At 46.7% G+C, this 16,793-nt stretch overlaps 1 protein-coding gene across 2 annotated transcripts in view; it reads right to left on the reverse strand.

Moving 5' to 3' along the window:
* HSPA12B (heat shock protein family A (Hsp70) member 12B) overlaps positions 1 to 16,793 on the reverse strand; it is a 222,207-nt gene that overhangs the window by 109,989 nt on the left and 95,425 nt on the right. For both annotated transcript variants that reach the window (XM_069205226.1, XM_069205221.1), the window contains exons 3-4: positions 4,791 to 4,891; positions 4,250 to 4,374 (exon numbers count right to left, since the gene is read on the reverse strand). In XM_069205226.1, the coding sequence (XP_069061327.1) occupies positions 4,250 to 4,374; positions 4,791 to 4,891 (226 nt within the window). The remainder of the gene's footprint in view (positions 1 to 4,249; positions 4,375 to 4,790; positions 4,892 to 16,793) is intronic.

Below are 16,793 nucleotides of genomic sequence, written 5' to 3' on the forward strand. Positions count from 1 at the left end.
ACTGATTGGTAAAGTGTACTGTTTGAGGCACACTATATTTGACTTAAGGGAGTTGTGGCAGAAACTGAGGTCAATAGCCAGAGTAGATTGACTTATCAGAGGAAGTAAAACCTAGAGCTGATGTCCAAATCAACGTCATTACGTAAAATATTTGAAGAATGAGAAATTGTAGATCTCCACCCACTGGTTGAAAACCTGATGTTATGCTGTGCTATCTAACGTTAGGCCGCTTCACGCTCTACTATGCTAAAGTATTTTATGTTAAATTATATTGTAATATATCACACATTTTACTGCTACATGAGTTTGGAAGCAGGAAGAACCCATTAACTTCACAACAGAACATCATCTCACTGTTCAATCTGGAGAGAACTGTGGGCCCAAGAACTGTTACTAGGTATACTAATGCAAAGAGGAATCCATGTAATTTGATTGTGGTCTTCAACCAATGAAGAACCATATGCATAAGGATAATACACTTATATGTACAGTAGGTACTTTCAGTCCTTGTTAAAGCAACCTGCTTGCGATATTACATTCTCAGCTACTACAGCGCCACCTCCATTCACTTGTCACAGTTTGAAAACTGGGATGCTCCAGTAATCTCTTGGGTTAGATTGGCCTCATTTGCAGTTGAGTGCTAACCGACAAACAAAATGGCTACTGTTAGAAATGGGGTCTCTAGTTGGAAGTTGGTTTGCACCCTGTCCAAGTAGGGACCCTCACTCTAGTCAGGATAAGGGATATACCCGCTCAGATAACCCCTGCTCACCCCCTTGGTAGGTTGGCACAAGCAGTCAGGCTTATCTCAGGAGCAATGTGTAAAGCATTTGCACATAACACACAGTAATAAGTGAAAACACTACAAACGGACACCACAAAAGTTTTAGAAAAATAGCCATTATTTATCTATATAAAAAAAGACCAAATACGATAAAAATCCAACATACAGTAATAAAAATAAGAATTCTGCAAGATTTACTCAAAAATACAGTTCCTTGAAGTCGATAGCTCCACCTGGGGCTATCACGGCGTCGTGATCACCAAAACCAACAGTTCAGGACGGCCGTGGATTTGCCGGCCAGCTACGGTGTCAGGAAGACCCACAAACAGTACCTTGGATTTGCAGGGCATCGTGATCCTCGCGGTGAGCTCCGGAGAGCGGCGTCACTGACGTCGTGGTGTTGGTGCAGGAGTCGTCGGGCCCTTGGGGTCACAAGCGTTGCAGATCGAACTCCAGGCTGATGAAGTCAGGTGCGCCGGCGTGGATGGCATTGGGGCTGCGGTGCAAAGTGGGACGATGCGACGTGCAGTGCCCACAGATCACGGTGCAGGCATCGGCTCGGTGATGGCGTCCAGCAGCGTCAGTGAGACCAGGGCTGCGGAGTGAAGCGGGGCGGTGTGACGTGCGGTGTCCACAGGTCACGGTGCAGGCAGCCGCGTTGTTGTTGCTGAAGCGCTGTCGCCGGAAGGCCCAAGCTAGCGGGACGGAACGGTGCTTTGTAACCCTCATGAGCAGTGTCCACAGGCCATGGTGCAGGCAGGATGCCTGGTGACGACACAGGAGTCGATGGTGCTGGCGCTGGTGTCAGCAGGAGTGTCGTCGTCGGGGATGCCCAGGCTGCAGTGTGAGCAGGCGAGGCCGGAGTGCGGGGCCCGCAGGTCACGGTGCAAGCAGCGGCTCGGTGAAGTTGTCTGATGACGGCATCGGGGAGACCAGGTTCGCGGTGCGAACGGGGGCAATGCGACTCCGTGTGTCATCGACAGGTCAGGGTGCAGGCCAGCGGCGTCGTTGGTGGCGTTGCAGTGGTTTCTCCTCTTGAACAGCACAAAACACACAGTCCCCAGTGCTGCAGGTCGAGGAAACTGAAGTCTTTGGTGTCCCTGAGACTTCCAACATGGGGCAAGCTCTACTCCAACCCTTGGAGAATTTTCTCAAGCAGGACACACAGCAAAGTTCACCCTTTGCACTCTTTTCAGGCAGAAGCAGCAACTGCAGGCCAGTCCAGCAAAGCAACACAGCAAAGGGACAGTACTCCTCCTTCAGTTCTTCCGCTCTTCTCCTGGGCAAAGGCGTCCTCTTGGTTCCAGAAAGATTCTAAGGCACATATTTATACTTTTTTTTGCGCTGCATTTGCCTCGTTTTTTGACGCAAAAGCAGCGCAAACTTACAAAGTACAATTGTATTTGTACGTTTGCGCCGATTTTGCGTCAAAAAACGACGCAAATGCGGCGCTAAAAAAGTATAAATATGGGCCTAAAAGTCTGAGGTTTTTGGTCTTCTTCTTATACCCAGTTCTGCCTTTGAAGTTGGCAAACTTCAAAGCAAAGTCTCAAGTGTTTGCAAGATCATTCCTTGTCCAGGCCAGGCCCCAGACGCACACCAGGGGATCTGAGACTGCATTGTGTGAGAGCATGCACAGTCCTTTCAGGTGTGAACGACCACTCCCCCCTCCTCTCTAGCTCAAATGGCTCATCAGGATATGCAGGCTACACCCCTGCCCCCTTTTGTGTCACTGTCTAGAGAGGTGCAAAACAGCCTAACTGTCAAACTGACCCAGACAGACAATCCACAAACAGGCAGAGTCACAGAATGGTACAAGCAAGAAAATGCCTACTTTCTAAAAGTGGCATTTTCAAACAGACAATTTAAAAACCAACTTCACTAAAAGATGTACTTTTAAATTGTGAGTTCAGAGACCCTAAACTCCATATTTTCATCTGCTCCCAAAGGGAATCTGCACTTTAGGGATATTTAAAGGCAGCCCCCATGTTAACCTATGAGAGAGATAGGCCTTACACAGTGAAAATCAAATTTGGCAGTATTTCACTGTTAGGACATATAAAACACACTGGTATATGACCTACCTTAAACATACACTGCAACCTGTCCATGGGGTACCTAGGGCCTACCCTAGGGGTGCCTTACATGTAGTAAAAGGGAAGGTTTAGGCCTGGCAAGTGGGTACACTTGCCAAGTCGAATTGGCAGTTTAAAACTGCGCTTACAGACACTGCAGTGGCAGGTCTGAGCCATGTTTACAGGGCTACTACTGTGGGTGGCATAACCAGTGCTGCAGGCCCACTAGTAGAATTTGATTTACAGTCCCTTGGCACCTCTGGTGCACTTTACCAGGGACTTTCCAGTAAATCAAATATGCCAATTATGGATAAACCAATCCAAAGTACAATTTAGATGGGGAGCACTTGCACTTTAGCACTGATTAGCAGTGGTAAAGTGTGCAGAGACAATAAACCAGCAAAAACAGAGTCCAAAACCAGGAGGTCAAAAGGCAAAAAGACAGAGGAGACACGCCAAAAAGCTGCCAGGTCTAACAGCTGACGAAAAGGTAAACAATCTTTCCTGAGCTTAACTGACAGGGGTTAGACGTACTCTGGCAGTGCATTCTTTTAGGGAAGGTGGAGCCTTTTCAAGAGAACAGGGTCAAAAATTATATTTATTTGTCGCGAGTACTTAGCTTTTGAGCCTCAACATTTTGCAAGGTTTTTTCAAAATAAAATAGATGTCAGTGGTGTGTAATACAAATCCTGGTGACAAAATGTGACCTACTGTAACTACATAATCTAATGTGACATGACCTATAACATCATGTGACCTAGGGCCTTAGCCCGCCACACTAGCGGTGGCGGTCTGGACTGCCGCCAATGCGGCGGTCCAACCACCACATTACAACCTTGGCGGTCGGACCGCCAGCTCCGTTAGGATCTTTGATCCCGGCAGTCTGGCAGTGGTGGAGATCCTAATTACGACCTTGTTCTCCACCAGTGGTTTAGTGGCGGTAGCACCACCATGAAAAGGCTGCCGAAGAACAGGTGCAGGGGGCCCCAGGGGGACTCCTGCACTGCCCATGCAGTTGGCACAAGCAGTGGAAGGGCCACACTGGCCAGCACCCTCGCAATGTTCACTGTCTGCACATTGCTGGTGCACCCTGCAGACGACAGCATTACTGTGGGCTCCATTATGAGCCGGAGACAATGCTGTAGCTTGTTTTCCGACCTAGCAGGAAACCCATAATGGTGCTGGGGGGAGGTTGCCGTGTAGGCGGCGGCCACCCTCTCGGGAGTTTGGCGGACGGAGTTTTCCATTCGCCAAATTCATAACGGGCCCTAATGTGTTTAAACGTAACATATCATAACTTAACATAACATGGTAACATAACATAACATAAGGTAATCTAAGCATCTCTCAAAGCAATAGAAGCCCAATAAAAGAGGTTTCATTATGTCACCTCATCATGTGAATGGCCTCTGGATCCTTGGAGAAGCTGAAAGCGTAGCCGCTGGAAGTGGTCCCAAAGTCTATGGCTACCACCACAAAGAACGAAGGGCCTCTCTGTTTCTTTGGCTCATTCCTCTGCAAAGAGATAGGGGACATAAGTAGTCATATGGTGGCACGCAAAAGAAGGGTATAGGTGTGAAACATCTGTGAGTAGCAATATTATCAAACACCATTGTTCAAATCCTTATCAACTATGAAAGCAAATCAACATGTAAAAAGATACTGGGACCAAATCACAAAGGTTGTCCTATGAGTATGTGTGACTTACTTTTGAAAGTCGCCTAGCCTACTCAGTACATATCAGGAGAACTACAAGAATGAGTTGCAACAAATCTTTGTGAATCAGGCCCTTGGTGGTATTCTAGAATACAATGGTATCTGAACTCTACTGTAGGTGTGTGTGTTTTTAGTATGGTCAGTGCATTTTTTCCAACTGTCTTGTGACTTCATCATGGAGCACTGAGTGAAAGCCAACCTTCAACATGACTTACCGGGGACTGGGATGGGGTGAGCGGTGCAATGTTACAGCTGTCATTGTGGCTGCTGGGAGATCGTGGTGGGGATGGTGTAGTGGACCTCTCGCCATTCGTATCTGAAACAGCAGAAGAAGAAGATATTAATTTCTGTTTTAATCAATTTCTGGAAACATTGAAATATTTTCAAAATGCAATTTAAGTGGTCTTTCTGAATTGTAGGTTCTTCATTCTTTCAAATTTACCTGGCTCCCACAGAAGCCTGGTCGGGGGGGCCCTCCTAAGGGAACTAAGGGCCTCCTTACGAGTCTGGTGTTCCAAGGACCACCAGACTTGCGGTGGCGGTTGGACCGCCGCACTCCAGGCAGTCCAACTGCCAAATTACGACTCTGGTGGTTGGACTGCCAGGGGACCGCCGTCACCACCAGGAACGTGGTGCCCGACAGGGTGACAGCAGGCGGAATCAGGTGCACTTGGAATGGACAGTGCAGGAGTCCCCCTGCCCAGCACCCTCGCAACGTTCACTGTCTGCTGGTGCACCCTGCAGGTGGCAGCATTGCTGCTGGCTCGATTTTGAAACTGAGACAATGCTGCCACCTGTTTCCCGCTTGGCTGATGGGTGAAAAACCTTGGTTTCCGCCCGTCAGCCTAGTGGGAAACACCTAATAGGTCCGGCTGGGTGGTCGCCACTACGGCTGTGGCTACCCTGTCAGGAGTTTAGCAGACGGGCTTTCTGCCAAACTAAAAATGAGGCCCATAGTGTCAAAAAATGTTAATACAAAAATATCGTGATATAGAATATAATTGGCAAAAATATTGTTTTTGTGGTAAATATGTTGTCAGGAATGAAGATGTTGTTTTAATATTGTTTTCTTTAATACAGTTGTAAACAATATTGTTTTTTAAATTACTTAATGTATTTTAGTAGTTAATATATTAATTTTAGGTATTAGAATTGTTGGTATAACGGATTCATTTTTAATATATAGTTTGTAATTAAGTGTTATAATAATTTATTTTTAAGTTTAGTTATTTATAGCGTAGTGGCGGTTTGTTGAGTTTTTAGGGGAATAGAATCTGTGCACTGCCCATGCCATGGTCAGTGGAGGGGCTCCCCTGTGGCCCCCAGCACTGCCTTTTGACCAGCCTTTCCATGGCGGGGTCCTCGCCATGGAAAGACTGGTGGAAAGCTGCGCTGTAATCAGCCAGGTGGCACTGAATTCAGTACCGCCCTGGTGAGTACAACTCAGGCCGGTGTCACCAGGTCAGGAACCATGTTCCTGGGGAGACGGCGGTCTCTTGGCGGGTCCGCCCACCAGGGTTGTAATGTTGTGGTCGGACCACCAAAGTTGCGGCGGTCTGACCGCCACCGCAATAATCAGGCCCCTTGTTGCTATAGAAAAAGCATTTTTTGTTTTGCTACTAACTTTCGCGTTGTTTGATGAATCTTCACAAAATTTTCCAAGACAATACAAAGCTCGCTTCAGCGTCTGTCTGGAAAGTTTCAGGGTGATCCGTCTAGCGGGGGCCAAGAAAAAGGGGGGCCTTTTTCCCCATGCATTTTTCAATTGGGATTTTGAACAACAATAGAGCCAGAACCACTGGACAGAATTACACCAAGTTTGGCAGAAAAGCAGCTCTTGGTCCAGAAAGTGCCCTTTTTGTAATTAGGTGTAAATCCGTTCAGTAGTTCTCTAGTTATTAAATGAAAACCAAATTTGTATGTATATATATATATATATATATATAAATATATATATATAGGGATGCATATCCTCCTTGGATCCTCAGTGGATTCTGAGGAAAAGTAAGGCTCTGATTGGCTGGCCAAAACCTGAGAAAAAGTCCGGCCGTCATTTTGTTTCTTGCATTGCCTGGAGAGGTGAGAAAAAACAGTGTAAAAACATATGTGTTTACGATACAGGAATCCTGACCACATGGGAAACATGGAAAAATTGCTCTTTTTTTCAGCTGATCTGTGAATTTGAGGATCCTCCTCGGATTCTCCTTGGATCCTGGGGAAAAACAAGGCCCTAATTGGCTCGCTGCAACCTGACAGAACTATTAACGTGTGCATTAAAAAAAACTATAGAAATTCACTGAAAAAAACAAAGGTTACAGGGACATTATAGTTAGGTTTACGTTTTACCCATACAGAACCATAGAAATTCAGCAGTTATAGTTATACTGACAGTTATGCTTATCTGAAGAAACTATAACACAGGCCAGAAAGTAACTTTGGGCAATGAGCTATAGTTTCTTAACATAAGTTTAACTGTAAGTATAACTATAACTGCTGAATTTCTATGGTTCTGTATGGGTAAAACATCAACCTATCTATAATGTCCCTGTAACCTTTGTTTTTTTGAGTGACTGTGCATATATATATATATATACATTCCATGCAGGACTCTGTGTAACCACTATAAGGAATAAATCTGAACTAATTCAATTTAACATTGTTGCATCTGACTTCGGTTCAATGGTCAAGATTTAACAAAGGGATTGGTGCAGCCGTCGGATGGTTATCGTTCCATCTGTCAAGGATTATATATATATATATATATATATATATGTTTATATATATATATATATATATATATATATATATATATATACACACTTAAAATAAATACATCAAATGTATCAAGTAACAAATATGTTATATTTAAAAAATAAACTACTTTATATACATTGCATTAAAGTCAATATTTATTTTTTTTAAACTAGATTTTGCCTATTTTTGGTCGATACTCTTGACCCAATATTTTTGGATTTTACATTATAAGTATAGGATCACAGTAGTTTTGCTAAACAATATGTTTGACAAAATATTTTTGTCTCTCAATATTAAGGTTCACAATATTATGTCAGTGATCCACTCACGGACATATACTTCCCTTAGACACTGCACATCACTCTCCTGACTTTTGGCTGAGGTTTCTGCTATACAAATACCATATAAATACATACATAAATTGTGTCTCCTCTTATCAGACTCCTTTACATGCTGTAGTCCAAAGGGGGAGCACTCTCTGAGCATTTTGTAGCTGGGAAGTGACTAGGGACCTCATTAACAGTGTGGCGGACCGAGGACCTCCACACTCATGGTGACAGTCGGGCTGCCGCACTCCAGGCGGTCCGACCGCCACATTAGAACCCTGGCAGGAGGACCCGCCAGGGGACCGCCGTCACCGCCAGGAACATTGTTCCCATTGGGCTGACAGTGGTCCGAGTTGATTACATCTCAGATTTCCGCCAGCCTTTCCGTTGCGGCCACCTCGCCATGGAAAGGCTGGCAGAAAGCCAGTGCCAAAGGCCAGAGGGTGGCCCCTGCGCTGCCCATGCCCAGCGCCCCCCCTGACCAGCACCATCGGACTGCGCACTGTCCAACCGCCAAACTTGTAATGAGGCCCGAGGTCTGAAAACACAATTCTTTAGGTGACAATATTCTAAGAGGCCTTATCCCTCTCACCAACATGTTTCTGTTAGGACATTTAAAAAAAAATCATATTTGTTTTTTTCAGATTAAAATCTCATATTTCATTACTAAAATGTCCATCTTGAGCAAGTAAATGCCCTTGTTGGTGCACATAGAAAATGGTTTTGGGGTGCTTCCACAATACTGAGCTACTCATAGAAACTCCTGAGCTCACAATTTAAAGCCTTTTAAAATCCACCTTCTTAATCAACATTTTTCCGAAGTTCCACATGTAGCTTAAGATGAAAAAACAGTGCTAAGAATTGAAGAATGCATATTGTTCAGGGCATTGAGGACACATCCCGACAGTGCACATCTTATGTGATCTTGGTGGAAACATCCTTTAAAAGGACTTGGCTCGTACACTGACTGTGTTCATTTAGTGATGCATGAACAAAGAGTGTCCTATATTTGACTGATAAAAATCTGGTAACCTTTAAAATGGGGAACTGGCTCTGTGTTAGGAAACTATTCAGTCCAACATGACCCCTGGTACAGTAGGACAGGAACGCTCAGGAACTAGGACGAAACTTCAGGTTCCAAACAAAACTCACTGAGACCTGTGCAGTATTATGTAGGAGATTATTAGAGTTTATTATGAAGGTATTGGGGTCAGTGGCGTAACGAAACTTGAGGGACCCCCCCTGCAAAGTACATGGAGGGGGGACCCCCTCCCTGACCCACCACCTACCACTTTTGCTGAGGGGACCCCCTGGAGCTCACCCCCCACTGTGGGGGCTGCGGGTGGCTCATGTTACACCACTGATTGGGGTTTATTTAATAAATTAATATAAACTACTTTTACAGTAAACTGGTACCAAGAAAACCTTAACCTTAAACCAGTGGTTCTCAACCTGTGGTCCGGGGACACCTGGGGGTCCGCGAAGCCTCCCTCAGGGGGTCCGTGGCTGCTTAGAAAATTCAATAGTATTAACAGATTAATAAAGTGTATATAGATAAAGTGGCTTAATGTACAACTGAAAATTTTCAAACGTACTGTAAATTTCAAGAAATTTGGAATTGGAGGCTAAAAATTAAATTAGTATCTTCAGACTGATTCGTGGGAGCAGTGCAGGGGCATCAAACAGAATGTGGTATGGATGATGTGTGGCTTTAATTGAATCTAGAAAAGCTTCAACATTCCTATTAAAATTAAATTATTCTTTATTTATATTGGTTAGCAAATTAAATAATTATTATTTGTGTATGTGTTTGATGAATGCTTGTTTCAGTATTTTTTGTGTATTGTTTTGCGTTTTAAATCATCGACAATGTTCAGGCCAAGTCCCCGGCTCTCGGTAATGACGCAGTGAGGGGTCCCCGGATTCTAATAATGATTCAGTGGGGGTCCCCAGGTTCCAATAATGATAAAGTGGGGGTCCACAGAAATCAAAAGGATGGCAGCCACTGCCTTAAACAACATCATACACCCACTGGTCAAGGAACACAACCACGCCACGCAGACTTGCTGAGACAGTCTTGGTATTTGATCATCTGTTCTTACAACCCGACACATAGACGTTCCATCTTTGAGAATGGGTCAGCATGTGGGCTACTCCAATGCTGGCCCTTCCATCTGCCCCTTATCTCGTGGGTTGACTGGCCATCGCAGCAGTGATGTCTTTTTTAAAAACCATGCTGCTGCTCGACATTGGCTCGCCCTAGATGTTCACTGCTGTAGGACCTAGCAGGTGAGGTCGGATGCTAAGCATAGTCATAGCAGGTCCATGGGTGTCCCGAATAACCCAGCCTCTTAAGAGCTGCATATTCCCTCCTTCTGACCAACATCTAGGCATGAGAAGGACACAGGTCCCCTCCCAACATTAAACAACACACATTTCACAAGGTGTGCTGAGTTTATACACTGGGTGGGCACATCCAGAGCCATGAATGGCATGAGGTAGCGGAACTACCACCCTATGAAAAATGCACAATAGGCAAATGTAAAATGAAGTGACCAATTCTACTTTAGTTGTATTTTTCTTGTACCTATTACCTGGGTACAAGGCCTGCTCCTGTGTCAATGGAGTCCTTCTCTGTGGACCATACTCTTACCGTCATCCTCCTACTGTTCCCATGGTCACTACCAAATTGTAGCTCTTTGGTTTTATCACGCGTCTTAGCTTTGAAATCCTGGTCACCCTGCTTCCATTAAAATCATATCATGGTGGTGCCCTAGCAAAATCCATGAGTGCAGGGTAAACTTTCTTATCCACAACCTTCCTTGGAGAAAATTTTAGGAGGGCACGAGGGTAGCACCTCATGCACACTAAAGAGCAAGAGTCTCTGGGATCTAAAATAAAGCTTTGGTCTTGCGTGGAGCGGGGAGGACAGGTGGCATGATGGTCTGATTAGTCCTCCTCCGTCAGGGCTCAAACCCACCAACATTACATGCCTCATCGTCTCATGGACAGAGTGCCAGTCGAGCTAGAGTTTGAGCCAAGACACAACTCGGATGTGCCACAATGGAGATTTTCCACATACTAGAAACCCTTGGGAGCACGCTTGAGCCTTGAATCCCTGCTCAAAACTGGCTTCTTTCAGCCTAGGAAGAGCAAGAGAATTAAAAAAAAAAAGTTGCCTTGGTTCTGCTCAGGTCAACAACTTTGATTACTTTCCAATTGCTATCCTGCTCACTTGGTGTGAATGTACAGCAGCAGGACCTATCCTTGACTTTAAAAAGTTGCACAGGTTGGTCTCAAGCCACAGCCTTTGATTGGTGATCCAACTGGGAGTTCGCTCCCTTACCAGTATCCCTGCCTTCGAAAGGTTGTGTATCTCCTGTTCATATTACAGTTTGGATTACTGGGCCTACTGCGGTGATTGGTACGAGCACACGCCACAGTCCGCTGCCCATCTGGCTAGGTCTGTGCTATGTACTGCTTATAAACATACAAGAAATCAAAATCCCTGAGGCCAAGCAGTGAAGGCAGCACAAGTGGCAACAAGTGCACAAGCTTGTAAGAAGAGCACATTAGACAGACAACATACATTCGACACAGCAAAGGTAGCTGAAAACCACTGTGCTAGCAATAGCACTTACCACGATTATACATCACGTGCTAACATCCAAGCACACAGCACAGAAATTCTCACATACAACGCTGTAGTTGGCTAATGCAGCAACCACCTACATTGTTACCAAGAAACCACACACACACCCCTCCACACACACACCTACACACCCCACCACACACACACCCTCCACACACACACCCCTCCACACACGCCCCTACACACACGCCCCTCCACACACACACCCCTCCACATACACACACCCCTACACACACACACCTACACACACACACACACCTCCACACACACACCCCTACACATGCACACACCCTTACACACACACACACACACACCCCTACACACACACACACACACACACACCTCCACACACACACACCCCTACATACACACACCCTCTATGTGAACACACACGCTCTCTCTCACTTTCTTTCTCCTGGCCCTCCAAACGCAGGGCAATGGGCATGCCTATTTAGCTAGAAGATGAGTTGTCAAACCAATCCAGCCTCAACACTTAAATGCCACAATCCTGTGGTGAAACAAAACGTGAAAGATATGCTGAAGGGACCCCCCCAGACTCACATCACTAGGGGCTGAGGGCCCCCCCTCCAGTATGGGTAAGCCTGCCTCACCCGCCCTCTCCCCATCCCCCAACCACACACACACACATCGCGGGGGGCTGCGGCGGCCTCTGGTATACGCCCCTGCCACAATCATGAGCCCACACCTCGAACACATAAGAGACCGAAGTAGGGTTGCCACTGTTTCCAGGCCTGGACTTTTCATTTACAATTCATTACTATCAGGTGTGTTGATCTAATTAGCTTTTTAGCCATAAACCAAAGCTACCAGAATGCATTAGTCTGTCCAGGACAGGGACCCGCAGTGGGGTCACTCTGTGCCTAACTGAGAATGCGATCAGAACACACACAAAAGTAACACATCAGCAAAAACCCAATCAGGCTCTGTTCTGCGATGTTCAACCCCAGTAGAAGCGCCAAAAAGCCTTATCAATGGCAGAATGGCGCTACACAAATGTCCATAATATAACATGACCCGGCCGATCTCTTGGTACAAATTCAGCCCCATGGAGAGGAGGGGGAAATTATTTATTCCCAAACATCCTGCCAGTAGTTCCTCTTGGTTCGACTTATCCTGTTCTCGCCACATTTCCTCCTTTCTCTTTCGAGGGAGTTAAGACGCCATGAAGTTGTTTTATCTTGAAGGTACCCTCTGAGGAGGGCCGGCCCCCAAAAGGTGCTGGCCGCCTCCACCGGCCCCTCGGCGTCTGCTTCCACTTAGCAGCGCTTTCCCTGCCTGTAACAGGGCCCAGCTGCCAGCCCACGAGGGAGGCACCACCGGTGCCCGCGTTATCAGCTGGCAGCCACCGCAGGGCCAGGCCCGCGCCTCCGCATGAAACACGTACAAACAGAAATCCACCAGGATTTACCGACTCTGGCAGAAGAAGTACTGCGCCCCTTGGAGCCAAAGGGCGGACTTGAAAAGTTGCTTGGATGAAAAATAAACACGCCTTTCTTCCCCTCCAACTGAACAAAGGACCTGAATTTCAGGAATAGGAAAACCCACGAACGCACGCAGCGTGATGGATGGCATTTTAAGTTTGTTTTTGTGATATTTCATTTTGAAACAACACTTCGCGCTGACTGTTTTCTTTTAAGCATCACACGGGCCCTTCATGCACACTGCCCCAGCATCCTTAGAATGCAAGATGGCGCCAGGGGGAGCACGTGACCAGACTAGGACCAGCCGCCTGTGGTGGGCTCCTCATTCACCGGTGAGGCTGGTCAAACCCTGTGCCATCGAGGCAGAGCTGCAGGCTCGCGCTTATGCACTCAGCTTGGGGTACAAAAAAGATTCACCCCCTCCAAATGTGCTGCAGATTCGCTGATCACAACCTTTGGCAAAACATTACTTGGTTAGTATCTAGAAGCTAATTTTTGGATCCATTTATGGTAAATTACGGGTTTTAAAACTTCGAGGGCCCATCGCTGCTACGTAATGTACTCCTGGACATTAGCAAAACAAGCATTGGCAAAGCTAATGGGCTTCCTTTTAGCCACATTGCACGTGTACAGTAGAGTGAAGTGGGGTAGAGTGGAGTAGAGTACAGTGTCACAGTACAGTGAAGTGGCATAGGGTAGTGTGGAGTGGACTGGAACAGAGTAGAGTGGTGGAGAGTAGAGTGCAGTGGCATAGAGTGAATTGGCATAGGGCATAACTGAGTACAGTGCTGTAGAGTGGCATGGGGTAGACTAGAGTGGAGTGTCATAGAATGGAGTGACATGGCATACAGTGGTGTGGAGTGGGGTAGAGTGGCATAGAGTGAAGTGGCATAGAATGGGGTGGTGTGGAGTGGACTGGCATAGAGTACAGTGGAGTACAGTGGAGTGGAGTCGAGTGGACTGGTGTAGTGCATAGTGACATGGAGTGCAGTGGCATAGAGTGGTGCAAACTTGAATAGAGTGGTCTAGAGTAGAATAGAGTGGCGTAGAGTGCAGTAGTGCGGAGTGCTGTGGCATACAATGGTGCCGAGTAGAGTGGCATTTAGTGCACTGGGGTATAGTGCAGTGAAACAGAGTGATGTACAGCAGAGTGAAGTGGCATAGCATAGATCGGTGCGCAGTGCAGTGGCGTAGAGTGCAGTGGCGTAGAGTGATGCAGAATAGAGTGCATGTAATGCAGTAGTTAGTGTGCAGTGGTGTAGAATGGTGCAGAGTAGAGTAGAGTGGTATGTAGTGCACTGGGGTACAGTGCAGTGGCGTATAGTAGAGTGACATTAACTGCAGTGACATAGAGTGGTGTGGTGCAAAGTACAGTAGAGTGCAGTGGGGTAGAGTAGAGTGCAGTAGCATAGAGTGCAGTAGTGTAGATTAGAGTTGTGCAGAGTAGAGTGGTGTTCAGAGTAGATGGTGTAGAGTGTAGTGGCGTAGAGCAGAGTGGTGTATAGTGCTGTAGAATGCAGTTGCGTAGAGTAGTGTAAAGTGCAGTGGCACTGAGTTGAGTGGTGCAGAGTAGAGTGGCGTAGAGTGCAGTGACATTGAGTACAGTGGTGCACAGTAGATTAGAGCGGCATAGAGTGCAGTGGTGCAGAGTAGAGTAGGGTAGCATAGAGTGCAGTGGAGTAGAGTACAGTGGCGCAGAGTAGAGTGTAATGGTGTACAGTGCTGCAGTGGGGCATATTGTGCATTTATGTGGATTGCAGTGGTGCAGAGTAGAATGCAGTGGTACAGGGTAGAGAGCAGTGGCGAAGAGTGCAGTGACAGAGTGCAGTGGCATAGAGTGCAGTGGCCTAGAGTAGAGTGGTGTGGCATAGAATACAGTGGCATACACTGCAGTGGCGTGAAGTAGAGTGGTGCAGAGTAGAGTGTCATAGAGTGTACTGGCCTAGAGTAGAGCGGTGCAGAGTAGATTAGAGTGGCGTAGAGTGAATGCCATAGAGTACATTGGCATTAAGTAGAGTGTCATAGAGCGCATAAAGTGCCGTACTGTAGGGTGCTGCAGATTAGAGTACAGAGGCACAAAGTGCAGTGGCATAAAGTGCAGTGGCGTAGAGTGGTGTAGAGTAGAGTGGCGTAAAGTGCATTGATGTGAAGTGGTGCAGAGTACAGTGGTTTAAAGTCAGTGGCGTAGAGTGGTGTAGAGCGCAGTGGTGTAGAGTAGAATGGTGCAGAATAGACTGGTGTAGAGTGCAGTTTCGTATAGTAGAGTGGTGCAGAATAGAGTGCAGTGGCACAGAGTGCTGTAGCGTAGAATGGAGTGGTGTAGAGTAGAGGGTAGGGCGTGGGAGGGGAAAGAATCAACATGGAAGGGTGGGAGGGAATAGAAGCTATATGAACCAGGATACGGGAGACAGACTGAAAATACGAGCACTCATACGGAGTGCTTGAACACAAAGGAAAAAGAGAGCAGTGAATGGACACAAATGACTTTGTCCAGGCTACGGGGAGGGACAAACAAAAGAAGAGGGGACAAAGGAGATGAGAGCGACGCTGAGGCCGACACACAGTGAGCTACGGGCAGGCTGTAAGCCCACTGTATGTAAAGTAAAGTCTTGCAGAGACGGCGCATTCGCTGTCTATGCGAAGCCTAAAAAGGAGACAGGCAAGCAGCGAGGACTCCCTATTTGCACACGCAGAGAAAGGAGCCTGTTTGTGCAGAAGAGCAGTGTACTGCTTCACACCAGTGCATTCGCTGTAGGGCAGGCCTGCACTTGCTGCATCCTATGCGAAGCAGCCAGGACTTTCTGGTTGAGGGACACATGGCACACACGTCCTTGGCTGCCATGCCTTTCTTTGCAGTTCTATATAGTGCAAACTTGACCCAAGGGCATTAGAACACTTTGCATGAGAACCAGATTCCATTACAGGTTTTTTTAGATGGGGGGAGGATTAGTTGATTTTGTAGGATATTGAGCTGAGGCTGGAACTCAGACCTCGTTCCCCAGTTCCAAAGTCACCAGCTCTGGCTTTTACCCCTTCTATTTCAGTAATGACTCGCAAAACTCTGTTGTGCACAAGTAATGCACCTCAGTCCTGCAATATGATACTTTGCAGTGCAATGCTCTCTTACGCGAAATTCCACACACAACTTCAGCATCAGTCATCTATGACTACACTGGCAGGGAGTTCTAAATGAAATGGCAATCGCAGGCAGCAGGGGACCAACATCTGCAGGCGAGGCAGACAGCAGGAGTGTTAGAAGTGGGGTCTCTAGTTGGCAGTGGTTTGTACCCTATCCAAGTAGGGACCCTCACTCTAGTTAGGTTAAGGGAGTCACACAGCTAAGAGAACCCCTGCTCCCCCCCTTGGTAACTTGGTTCTAGCAGTCAGGCTTATCTCAGAGGCAATATGTAAAGTATTTGTACACACACAGTAACACAGTGAAAACACCACAAACGTACCCCACATCAGTTTAGAAAAACAGCCAATATTTATCTGAGTAAAACAAAAACAAAACAACAAAAATCCAACACACACATGCAAGGATATGAATTTTTAAAGATTAAATCTTAGTAAAGCGCTTAGAAAAACAATATCTCCAACTAGGGCTATCACAGCATCTTGACGGAGTCATTCCCAACAGTCAGACGGCACTCGCAAGGCAGTGCGGGACGGTCATGGAGTCACACGGACCCCAGGTACATTACCCTTTGAAAACAATGAGGAAATAAAGACAGTGCACAGAGTTGGGGAGGTGAGGCGTCGCTGAAGCTGGTGCGGCGTCGGTTTCTTACTGCTCCCAGGGACATGAGGCATCAGTTCCTTACTGCTAGACAGGGGAGGTGAGGCATCAGTTCCTTACGGTTGCAGGGGAGGTGATGAGGTGGTGGCGGCGAGGCATTGGTTCCTTACGACCTGGTGGGGTTGATGAATCCAGCAGGTAAAGATGCGGAGCATCGACTTTGCGGTGTCATGTTCACACCACAGGGCCACAGGTGATGTGGCAGAGCCGGAGTTGGGTGTTCCCCGAACGTTGGTGACGCGGCA

The sequence above is a fragment of the Pleurodeles waltl genome, chromosome 1_2, assembly GCF_031143425.1.
Source record: "Pleurodeles waltl isolate 20211129_DDA chromosome 1_2, aPleWal1.hap1.20221129, whole genome shotgun sequence".
Taxonomy (NCBI): domain Eukaryota; kingdom Metazoa; phylum Chordata; class Amphibia; order Caudata; family Salamandridae; genus Pleurodeles; species Pleurodeles waltl.